The 12,725-nt window shown below is 39.0% G+C and overlaps 1 protein-coding gene across 7 annotated transcripts in view; it reads right to left on the bottom strand.

Annotated features, from left to right (window-relative positions):
• Window positions 1-12,725, bottom strand: part of CDH7 (cadherin 7) — a 122,994-nt gene that overhangs the window by 63,448 nt on the left and 46,821 nt on the right. For all 7 annotated transcript variants that reach the window (XM_019815403.3, XM_023242082.2, XM_045041109.1 and 4 more), the window contains one exon: window positions 3,278-3,572. In XM_019815403.3, the coding sequence (XP_019670962.1) occupies window positions 3,278-3,572 (295 nt within the window). The remainder of the gene's footprint in view (window positions 1-3,277; window positions 3,573-12,725) is intronic.

Genomic DNA, 12,725 nt, shown 5'->3' with positions numbered 1-12,725 from the left:
ATTAGGTGGCATCTCTTCAGCTTTAGTTTTCATTGTTTCCATGAATTGATTTAAAAACAAAAGCATTAAATCAAATGCAAACCACACGCCCCAAGAAGAAAATTCGTAGCACAGCAACTTTAAAAATTGCATCAGCAGGGTTGTGTGTGTGTGTGTGTGTGTGTGTGTGTGTGTGTGTGTGTGAGAGAGAGAGAGAGAGAGAGAGAGAGAGAGAGAGAGAGAGAGAGAGAGAGAGATAGAATGCTTTGCGGCTTCCTCATTTTACTATATATTCACTCACTCCACATGGAAAGCACTTACTGCGATCTGTTCTTTTTATTTCCATTTGGAGTATAATCTTAAAACCGTCACTCACATTTACTTAGTTTATATATTTAAGCACATGCTGTTTTATCATTTCTGTCCTATTGATGACAATGGGGCAAATCTCTTTATGTACTCTTCTAAGTTTGTTTCAAATGTTTTGAAAATATTTTTTAATCTAAAATTTCATCTTGATATATTTCTAAATAGATTTCCCTCTCTAAGCCCTTTAAAAAAGTCATTGGTGTCCATTTTGTTACAAATCTATTGTCTTTTCCACACTATGATTTTCATGAACAATCCCATTTTCTTTTAAAAAAAAAGGTGCATATTAAGAAGCTATGTATATGGCACTGTTGTTTAAATTCTGATTTTTTTTTTAATTTGACAGACTTAGTTGATTGTGCCATGTGGATGCCTGGCAGGACCAAATAGTGAATGATGTATATTTAAAAATATTAAGAATTAAATTGAGATCATTTTAAAATGTTAGAACCAATGACCTTGACATTCTCTATTTTCTCTACACTGTACCATCTTTACAGCAATATTTACTCTGGTAATATGCTTAAGTATTGATTTTCTAATTCTTTTGAAAGGGAAAGAGCCTAAACAAAATAAAACCATTTTGGTAAATTTGGTTGTATATGACTTTTTTTTTCTAAAATGTTCACTAAGAAACTTACTTTATATATAGACTCATATGTACGTACACCCAACACACATGTACACATACTTTTAAATAATTTTAATTGTCCGTGCTTATCTATGCTCTTCTGGAGAAGATGAACTATCCTAAGGACTTATTAGCAGGTTTTCAATCTAAAATTAGCATCCGTTGAAAACCAAACCCATGAATATTAAACAATGAATGTTTGTGTTGTATATGCCATATTACTTAATGGTTTTTATAAGTATTTGGTTAGAATTAAACACTTTGATAAACTACAGCTCACTATGGATCCACATAACATATTTAATGTAGCTATCTACTGTTCTTAGTTTAAATTCCAATATTATTTTAGTGGTCCCAATTAATGTCAAGTAAATCCAGAAGACACTAAAAATCATTTCCTAAAAGGTCCTGAACCTGTTAGAGTCAAATAGCTAAAATAACTTGCATGTGCTCATGATAATCATGCTGTTTGATATCAGAGTGGTACCACTGAAATCAAAACTACAGTGCATTATTTAGCCTCTAAAAGAAAAAAGTTCACATTAATCCAGTTTGCGTGGCTACATTCTATGTAGCAAAGGAAAACCTTAGCAAGCCAACAAAGAAAGCCCAACATGTCAACATGAAAATTACAGAGTTGAACCGAACTGCTTACACACGCCTCAAAGCTTCCTGTTTTTCCAAACATTAGTGCTTTGTAGAGGACAATGTGCCTTCTCTTTTCTCTAAAACCTCCAAAATCTTGTTGTGGCTGCTGTTGTCCTAGTTGTCTGTGCGGTTAAGCAACAGCAAGAAGCACTCCGAAGACGTGGGCAGTACTGAGAAAGTATGAATATGCCTGTTTGGTTAAAGAAGTTCCTCCATGCAAGCTGACTATGGTGAGATCCTGCCGTCGTAGTTCAGAATATTTCCTGACCATGAACATGGTATTCCTCTGGCTCATTTTCAGTTTCTATTTCTCTAGCAGCTAGAGCAATGGTGCCCCAAATAATTTTCCCTTTCCATCTGCTAGACACAGAAATTTAGGGGCACTAAATTGTGATTCTCCTCAAGGGCACACATAATACACATCTTTTCCACTACCATGGTAGACATGTTGACTGAACGCTGGAATGAATAAAGTAGCCTTTATTTAATGAAACAAATCACAATGGGTAAAATTTTTACATGTTAAAATACAAGGCCAATTACTACTTTAAATGCATGTCTTATTTTAAAACTGAAAATGACAGGAAATAAATATCTAACTCAACTGATCTATTTAAGCTCCCATCTTTTTTTTTTGTTTTATGAGATCATCTAAAATTACATACCGGCTAAAAAATATTCCAAAGGTATCTGAATAAATAGTTTAAAACTGAAATTATATTATCTGATGTAAGTAAAGTACATACCAATAGTACTTTACTTTCTATTTTTCCAGTAATGGGGCAATGTGAAAAGGCCTTCGAATAGAATAGACTTCATGACTCTCTTATATATCTCAAACAGAGTATCGCTTTACCATTATTATCTATTCAGCATAAATTTTCATACATTTAAGTTTCTGGAGAAATTACAAAAAAAAATAGTGGTGGCATATGGAAGGGCATTTTTGAGTTCAAGCACACTCTACAAGCAAGTAGACCAGCTGACCTAAACGTTAGATGGCCTGCCTGATACCTCGGCCACAGAAGCATTCTCAGAAGAGTGAATCATTAATATTAATCAGGAGAAAGAAGAGATTATCGCAGGGCAAAGTCTGGAAGCATATTCTTTTTTAACTTCTTAGGTGTAATTTTAATCTTTTTTAAAGTTAAATATTACATTTGAAAGGAAAAGGCAAGGCTTGAATAATTTACTGAAGATTTTGAGATCTCTGTGTGAAAGGAAAAACTTGCCTAATTTTCCAAATAAAATAATGACTTGAATAATTAGATGTAGGCACTGGCTATTAACACATCTCAGTCTTCCCCCTCACCCTCCCTGGAAACTGCTATACCAATACTAATGTGATTTTTTTTTTCTGTACCTACAATGATTTGATTTTTTTTTCATTTTTCTCATGCTTATCTATTTTTGATAGAGACACAGAGCGTGAGTCGGGGAGGGGCAGAGAGAGAGGGAGACACAGAATCCAAAGCAGGCTCCAGGCTCAGAGCTGTCAGAAAAGAGCCCAACATGGGGCTCGAACTCATGAACTGTGAGATCGTGACCTGAGTCAAAGTCAGACGCTTACCCGACTGAGCCGCCCAATGGTATGATTTTAATACAAACTCCCTAAGACCAGACACTGAAGACCAGCATGCCTTGACTTACCCACAGGTGACATTTCAGGAACTCCTGCAGTGTATGGGCCATCCAAGAACTTGGGCTCGTTGTCATTGATGTCCTGAATCTTGATGACAAACTCGGACTCGGGCTCCACGGGCTTGTTGGTGAGCCTGTCCAGCGCCTGGGCTCGCAGCGTATAGTAGGCCTGCTCCTCTCGGTCCAGCCTCTTGGTAGCATGGATATCCCCCGTGTTCTCATCAATAATGAAAATGGAACTTGCCCCTTCGCCTGACAAGATGTATTTGATGGAACCATCTCCTTTATCAACATCAGAGTGAAGCTGGTGAAAAATTCATGTGAGATGAGATTAACTTACAAGAGCGTCAGCGATATGGAGATAGGTAAAAATAATTCTTATGTCAGGCAGCAGTACATGAAATTTTATTGTTCTTGGAAAGATAAGCTGATGCTTATTGTGCACAGCAGAAAGGCTATTAGAATGTGTCAGCTTGCACTTGTGAGCAAGACAATTTCATTTCTTCCTGTAAACAGTCTCATTTCCAAAGGTATTTTTTTTCCTAGAATTCCCAAAGTTAGGAACTTGTGGTGGTGTTAATTTTTATTTGATCTGTCCTTGCCAGTTTTGGCCATCTTCTTTGAACAGAGCATTCAGTAAACATGTATAATTGGTTGATTTGATCTTATTCCAAGCAAAGGGACTTGCTACAGAACACTTGTAAATTTCGATCTAATAAAATATGTAATCTGCTTAGAAATCCCCACATTCTTTAAGGGTTCCCTTCCATCCCACCCCCTTTCATGATTAACAAGTATGGATGGATGTCCAGCCACTAAATCCGCCTCCAAATCCTGTTCTATATTTCAAAATGTGAAGCCGAAAAAAAAATTACACTGCTCTCTGAAGTAGGAATGTTAAATCAGTATGTGCCTGAGACTTCAGCTCAAACCTTTCTTGAAATACCAAGAACTGCATTAGATTTGCATGATTAACCCCGGCATCAGCAGCACGGCCAGCACCTACTAATTTGCATTTCATATCCGGAACCGTCCCCACTGTATGTCAGAACATTATGTTGAACAGAAGAACCTTAGGAAACTCAGACATAATTACACATTTTCCTGAACTTCATAACCCGCAACACACAGGACCCAATCTGTCATCTCCACAATCTTTCATCCCCTAGAACCGCTATCATCTGGACTTCGATTAATATGAATGCAAACAGCCAATTTACCAAATAATGAGGCTTCTCACTGCCGCCCAGAACTGTGTTTGCACCCTCTCAAAAATGTAAGATGTGGGAAACTACTTAGGGAAGTGTGCCCGTGGTACGTTTCCTTACTGCCACGGTAGGTGCCGAAGGTATCGCTTTTTTGCACCGTCTCTGTAAGCGATTCTTCTATCTACCACATTGTGACAGCTGTGTTTATACTCTGCTTCAGAACACGTAAATAGCTGATTCACTTTTTAGTTTCTGTAATTTATTTCGGGACTCACTCATACAAAAAAAATTAATTACTGGCGCAAGTTACAATTTAGCCCTGCTCAGTGCGGAATTATCCGGCGGGTCACTGTACCGCATGTGTACCCACCATATGGAAAGGCTGCATTCTTGAAATATGGGGGATTGCTTAATTTTCTGAAGTCATCCTCAGGGCTACTATTCCATCTCTCTCTCTCTCTCTCTCTCTCTCTCTCTCTCTCTCTCAGGAAAGCTGGGAATCACAGTAGTTTGAATTACGGAGTGCATCCTAGGGGTCGAGCACTCTTCTTAATGTTCTCTACATGGGAACTCATTTCACGCTCACATTGAATGGATTCACTCTCCCTGGTAACGGATAAGGACACTGAGATCAAGAAAGGCTTAGTGGCTCGCCTGAGGTCACATGGTGATACTGCGACCAGGATTATGAAATCGGGGGGGGTGGGGTTTAGAGGGGGGCTGCTGGAAGGCTCAACCTCCACTTTAGGCAATAAGACCCTACATCCAGAGAGGAGCCGCTGTCCCGTGCGGTGGACACATCAAAAGCTGCAGCCAAAGGACAAGTCAGAAAAAGAGGGGTGCATGCAACCCCCACCCTGATCACCCCCAAGTCTTAAAGAAGTTGAGCGTTTCTGGTGGTTTCTGTCAACGCACTCTATAACTCGGCAGAAGGCTCCTTCCTTGGCATTCTGGAGCAGCAAAACGCTCCACCACCCTCAGTAACACAGACCAAAAAACTGGAGTCCCGAGACAAGCGCTGATGATGGATGAAAACAGGTTGTTTTAAGCTGCTGACATCTCAAGGACCCCCATAGCTCCACGCACTTCTCCCGGCTACTTTTTTATCCCCTCCTCACCGCATCCCTGCCTCCAAGGATTAGAAGAGTCTATACGCTCCCACTGACCTTGGTGTGAAACAACAGAGAATGATCCAATGACCACAGAGACCCTCAAGGAATAGACAGGTCGTGTCTTTAATCAAAGGCTTGCCATGTCTCTAAGTCTCATTAGGGGCTACCATATATAGAAGAACCAGCCCTTACGATTCATTTAACTGATTCCTGTCAACTAGTTGCTGTTTCCATGGCATGGGGGTACGATGCTCCTGTGGTATCCAGGTAAGGGAGAAAAGGCACATTCCTTTTCAATACATAACACATTAAATCCTGAGCTGATGGTCAACCGACAGCGTTAAGAACTTAAAGGAAAAAATGATTCATATCGCTGGTTTCTCTAATCATTAGAGGATCAGATGTCTACACCCCCGCCCCACCCACAATTATTACCACCATCACACACACACACACACCCCTCTCTCTGGAGCATCACTAGGCTTGTAATCACTGCCAGAATTCACAAGCAGAAAATTGCTTCGGGTGTCCTTGCAAGGTTTGTGTAAGCATCTGTAGTTACAAGTGGATGACCAACTTTGAAATGTTAAGACGGCTACCCGATTATCAGATGCATTCAGACATTTACTCTGTGAAACACTGTGCACTAATACTAATCTTAAGAGGTGGACTGAAACCCACGCTATTAGGGAAAAACTACTATTCTCCTCTACTACGAAGACAAAAAACAAACAAAAACAAAGAAACCACACAAAACCTCAGCAAAGAAAAACTTGTAAGTGCAGAATGACTTAATGGCACGCTTAGGTAAAAAAAAAAAACATCTGTGTGCAATGCACATGCGCGCGTGCACACACATACACAGGTACACGTGATCTTTGTGAATGACTATTACAGACTAAAGAAGCACTATTCTCCACAGCAAAAACCTCTGTGCAGAAAAATAAATAGATAAGCATTCCATGGTCCCACCATATGGCAATGGAATTAACAATAAATGAAAACCACGCTCAAAAACAAATATTTGTCCTCATATTTTGGGCAGAGTAGAACTTCACAATGTTATGTCTATTTCATTTGCAAACACCCTTGTAAACATGATCTTGTGATTCATCTAAACAATAACAACACCTTGATTCATTAATCACCACACAAAGCTCACCTTTAGTGCATGGATTCCTAAATCCCTTTAAAAATATTTGTTGTGACTCCAAAGTAGATGTTTACATTAATATTTTTTTTCCAAATAAACACAGTGAGGAGCACACACCTCTTGGCTGGGTCTACCTCATGGTAAGGCAAAAGAATCAGTAGAGAAAGATGTACAATCATTATGGGTTTTCTCTATATCATTATGTCAGCACTGTGTATGGTAACAATGTGAGAACATATCACACCGTACTGGATCCTTCATAAGCCATACATGCCAGAAAATCAAAGCACCCACGACATGCACCCTAAAATGTAATAGATTTAATAATCCATTATGGTTCCATCATTCCCTTGACAGAATACCTACCCACTACCTCCAATAGAGCAACTCTTTCTTCTCAGTCTTCAGAACAATAATCCTAATTTGGAATCTTAAACTCTTTCACTAGTTACAAAACTCTTCAGTTACTCTTCATTTTCTGTGTGTCAGAAATTATCTCCCTAAAATTCATATTGAATTATATCACACCCCTCATCAAATACTTTTAATGGCTCTCCATGGTCTAGGGATTTACCCCAAACTCTAAGCATGGGGCTCCATGTAGCCATATGGTATCTCTTTAGTCTCTCTTTTGCATCACATCTCAGAAGGCACTCCATGTTTCAGGCATGTCGGACGAGGACCACACCGGCTATGCAGAGCAGGCAGCACGATCCTTTTCAACACAAATCCTTCATCATCTTGCCTCCAACTGACCTCCATCAACTGACCTCCAACTCAGCTTAATGCAAAATCCCCTTTACTGAAGTCTTAAAAATCTTCCTATCTTTTCCCCATGGCCTGACGTTTGCATTTCTGTGGCAGAATGCATTTAATTCTGCTTTATATTGAAAATCTGGTATAGTTGTTCTCATATCCAACCTTTGATTTATAAACTCCTTAAGAGCCAGGTTCTTTTTAAATACCAAATCCACATTCTCAATAAACAGTTCATTGTATTAAATGGAGTCAATTCATAATCCACTTTGTAAAAGAGTAGTGCTTGTTTTTCCTCAATTTCTATCCTTTTAAGTTTTAATAGCATTAGGCAAAAAGAAAAACTAAACAAAAACATCCTGTATCTCTGGACTGTTCTCCCTAATCCTCTGAACTGCCTAGATTGAGCTCAGATACCTCATCTTGTATGCCCATGGTAACATTTGGCACGTTATTTTGTACTTGCAAATTTACACATTTGTGTTCCCCAGGAGACAGAACCCTGTAGGGCAGACACACTTTCTTATTCCTGTTTCCCAAGTCTTACACAGTAGTACATACACACATGCACACACACACATACACACACACACACAAACACATACGTGCTGGTAGAGGGTTTTACAGACCTTTGGATCCCTTTGGATGGAAGAATCTTAATGTCCTTAACCTTTATATACACCATTTAGTTTTTAATTTAAGATTATAAAGACCAAAACTAAAAATAGATCAATGCACTGCAGTTTTGACAAATTTCTTATATCTATTTAATCAAAGAGGGCCTGATACGAACTATCTGGTTGTAGAACTGTCAACCTATCTGCTTAAAGAAGAGTCTTAATATGGTGCATAAATCTCAATTCAGCAAAGGCGAAGGGAAAAAAAATCAGTATGTTGATCAACTTTTCCTCCCTCTATGAACAGCTTAAATTCTGCTTGTTTTTTGATCATACTAATGATCTTGTCTTTTAGTCACCTCCTTTGCAAAATGGAAGCAAAAAACACCTGCACTTGGACTTCACTGAACAACTGTGACAACTATTGGAGAGGCTAGAATAGAACACATATAGAAGTAGAACTATTGGAGAGGTTCTAGTATCAGGATTGCGCTTTGTAAGGTAACAGACAAAATTTTCACATGAAAAAAAATTGTACATCTAGACAGAAGATGAAACTATTTGGAAAAGAGATCGTGTTTATCATGAAAGCTTTGACACTAAAAAATAAAACTAAAGTCAACAAATGTCTCTGTGATCCTCACTGACCTATGTGTGATGAGGATGGAAATAATTATAGTTGATATTCAATGTTCCTTGTAACAAACATTTGAATAAGTGCAAAATGTATTATTACAACAATATAAAAGTTCATACTACAACTGTATACAAAAATAGAGCAATGATGGAGGAGAAGCAAGTTGATCGCAATCTGTGGATGATTTATATTGAATATTAGTAAAGGATTTCTAAGGTGAACTTCCCATCATCTACTGATGATAGATTCCTAGTTTTTTTTTTTTTTAAGTTTAAAAATACATTACATATTGATAGGACTCACATGATTCACTAAACTTTTCAAGGTTGAAGTCGTAACTATAGAGGACGGACTTAAACAATGACCGGTGGAAATAAAGCCTCTTGAATATACATATTCCATGCGAGTTTTCTTTTCTCGTTATGCTTTTTAATAGATATTTTCCACATGCCACTGGATACCGTGTAATTACCAAGTTGTTGAAGAAATATTATAGATGAAAACAAGTGTATGAGCCATTTCTTTCTGGTTGAAGTATTTCCAATTTATACGTATCATTGTGGTCCAGGGTAACAGAACACAATTTACTTGTGAAGCATCTTTTGATGAAGATGCACGGTTTATAAAGTAAAGGTATTAATTACAGCACATCGAGTAATAGAGGAAAGGGACGCAATCCAGGAAGTGCTTAGCGAAGGTTAAAATTGTCACACACACACAAAAAATCTTTTTTTTTTTTTTTAGCCAACAATAAGTAAAAAGGAAGACCTATTCAGATTTTTTTTTTCCCTTGGAAAAAGTCCACACTAATTCAGTGGCAATGAACATTCCTAGGGTCTTAGTTCACTTACTTAGTAGCTAAAAGGGACAACTGTTAGGTGTCCATTGCAAAGGAGCCAGAAGTATGGCCACTGAATCTCCACTCTGCCCCTTATGTGATCCCTTGATCACTCCCAAATCACAGTTTATTCATCTGTTATAGACCAGCATCCATAAAGGTACAGTTGGCCTTGCACGTTGAAATGAGGATAAAATATAGTAATGCACTTGGAAGTATTCTGTAAAATGTAACTTTCTCTCCCTATCTGCAAATCCACACAGAACGGGTACAATAGAACTAGCTGCATCCCCTAAGGCAGCGGGGGGGGGGGGGGGGGGGGGGCGGAATCTTCCTTTTCTTTGCAAAGGTTCTACATTTACGCCTAGGGCGTGGTTACTGAGAACTTCACATTAAGGGCTGCATCTTTTTCATCAGGGACCCAACGATAACAACTCAGAAAAGTGTCTTCTATCCCACACAGCTACATGCGCCTCCCTAAAGAGATCTCCACGGCGTTCATCTCATCCTCTCTCCGATTGCTGTCTCCAGGCCACATCCAGAACTTTCAAACAACTTAGGAAATCTGCCTTGAGTCAAATTGTTACTGATCAAAACGGCTCCTCGTCCAATGTAATTGTGAGCACATCATGTTCTTTGCTTCGGGGCTCCCCCGTAGTACTTTACTCACTGAGTTCTAAACTCCAAGTAGTCAACCAGAAGCAGATAAAAAGCAAACCCCTGGAAACGTTAAGCTTTTTGCTCAAGAGGATAATTTTCAATCTTGCTTTTTAAATGGGGCTGGTTGAGCAGAAAATGTCACAGGAAGCTAAAGCAGTGCTACTCCACACGGGGTCCAAGGACTGGGTGCCATCTGTCCAAGTCGAGGCAAGTACAGAAAATGAGTAGAAGAGCTTAGCAATTTCCAGGGTTGTTTTACAGAGCAATCTAATGTCTGCTGAGCCCAACAGTAATGGAAAAATGAGGGCTGAGTTTTATATCTAAATAATTCATTTTTAATGCAGTTACAAAATTATTAGGGGGTTACAATAGAGCATGTTCTGTGTTCTTCAAAAAACACTAGCTTGCAAATAACAAAAACTTGGCCCTTCCCTCCGGATCAGTTGAGAAGCACCGGGTCAGTGGATAACACCTATGTGAAAGCTCTTTTGAATGCTTCTAGACAATAAACCATCAGTCCAAAACTCTCTTCCTGTCCTCACATGAGCAAAACCCGAGGATGCTAGCCCCCAGGGAGGGACAGGGCAGTTGCCAGAGGCCAGCCTGAAGACTTGCACAGATGTTTTGCACGTAACATCTTGGAGAAGGCATTCGTGTACAAGCTGCGGCAGGCAACGGCACGTGTTTGCCAAGTATTTCCCGAAGTCCTCTGAGGGGTATTGCCTGGTGCCTTCAAAAGTATGAAAACAATAGCAGTTAATAGAAATATAATTCTGGAGTCTCCATTTGGGGAAGAAAGCTTTGACACTCGTGTAATCTAAAAAGAGAATACTCCACACTATCGTATCAACTCTGACACAAGCATAGTATAGGTCCAATGTGACCTGATGGAGGCCAGTATGTGGAGAAAGATCCAGAGAAACAGAATTTCAGAGATAACATGAGCATAGGAGGGTGAACAGAGGAAAGGAGCTAGTCCAAGAAGAGAACAGCCAGAAAGTAGTCATTCAACATACACTTATTAGTAAGACCTTAGTAAGGAGGGCCGATGGTTAAACTTTATACCCACAGTAAGAATGTACATTACTTGTAATTTGTGATATCTATTTGGTACACTTGTTTTCAAATATTCTGAGTATTTAATGTTCGTCTAGTGACTCTTTTCTGGCATCTTTATAAAGTCACAAGTATCCCTTTAGCTGTTATTAAAAGCACCGCGTACTGCATGAGAAGTAGCATTTCAGCTGTTACGCACGAACTAAAGGGATACAATCCACATGGTCCTCGTGCCTAAGCTGAATTGTCCTGGAAAAACAGAGACCGAATCCAGTCTGTTTTTGTCTTCCTCTAGAAACTCCACCTGTATTAAACATGTATTACAAATGAGTCCCGGGTATCTCCTATGGGCCAGGTGTGTGCGTGTGTCTGAATGAAGTCAAGAGGCACAGGGGAGCCTAGAGTGTAGAGCCAACAGTGGCCTGTTTTCATGAGCTCACGGAGAGAAAGGCTGTCAATGCAGCAGGCATGGGACCAGGTCGAACAAACAATCGCATTTCTGCATTGAAACAGCACCCAAGAAATCATGTGGCAGGAAAATCAAACGGAGTTCAGAGGTTCAGGGAAGTGTTCTTTAAAGAAATGATATTTAAGTTGAGACAAGATGACGACTACTAAGAAATAGTCTGACGATGAAGGGCAGAGCTTGATTTCCAGAAAGGCACTTGACTAATGATGGAATAAATTTCTTTTTAGGAATAGTCACACAGTAATACACAGGATCCATGAATTTATAATAGAGGGTAGTTTTGGCATGTGATACGCGGAAAGAGTCTTTATAGGGTAAATATATTACAACCAATATCCTGTAAATATCTGGTTAAATAACTGTTTTTAAAAGGCTACAGAATGTTCACTGATCTTAACCTACCGTTTGGATGCTGAAGTTATTATTTATTGAAGTTCAGTATGCAGCTTTCCTGCATCGGCATTACCTGAGATGTTGGTTTAAAATGCCAATTTCTGGGCTCCTTATTAATCTATGGAATCAGAATGTCTTTGAGTTGAAACCACTGAAAATATGGATTTCCAACCAGCATGTTGAAAATATGGATTTTCAACCAGCATCCCAGATAGAAAACTTTTGGTCTAATAAATATCACCACTCACATAGCAGCCTCTTTAGACCAATAATGTCATGGCTTAAAACAGTTCAGTACTTTCAATTAGTTTGCATGTATAACTTATTCTATATAAGATGATTGAATAAAATTTTCTGTCTTGATTTAATTATGCATTTTACTCTACAGGGATCTATCCCTTCTCTACCAAAGTTACAAGGGAAAAGTACACAGTATATACTTATGTCCTCATCCAATACCCTGTGAGACTTCTTTTCAAGATGCAGAAATTGTCTTAGGTTTCCGGCATGCATCCCTCTGGGGCCAGAAAGATAAACTAAGAATAACAAAATGTCCTG

Source organism: Felis catus, chromosome D3, assembly GCF_018350175.1.
Source record: "Felis catus isolate Fca126 chromosome D3, F.catus_Fca126_mat1.0, whole genome shotgun sequence".
Classification (NCBI taxonomy): Eukaryota; Metazoa; Chordata; class Mammalia; order Carnivora; family Felidae; genus Felis; species Felis catus.
The sequence above is the reverse complement of the archived record's forward strand: the minus strand, read 5'-3'. Positions and strand labels throughout refer to the sequence as shown.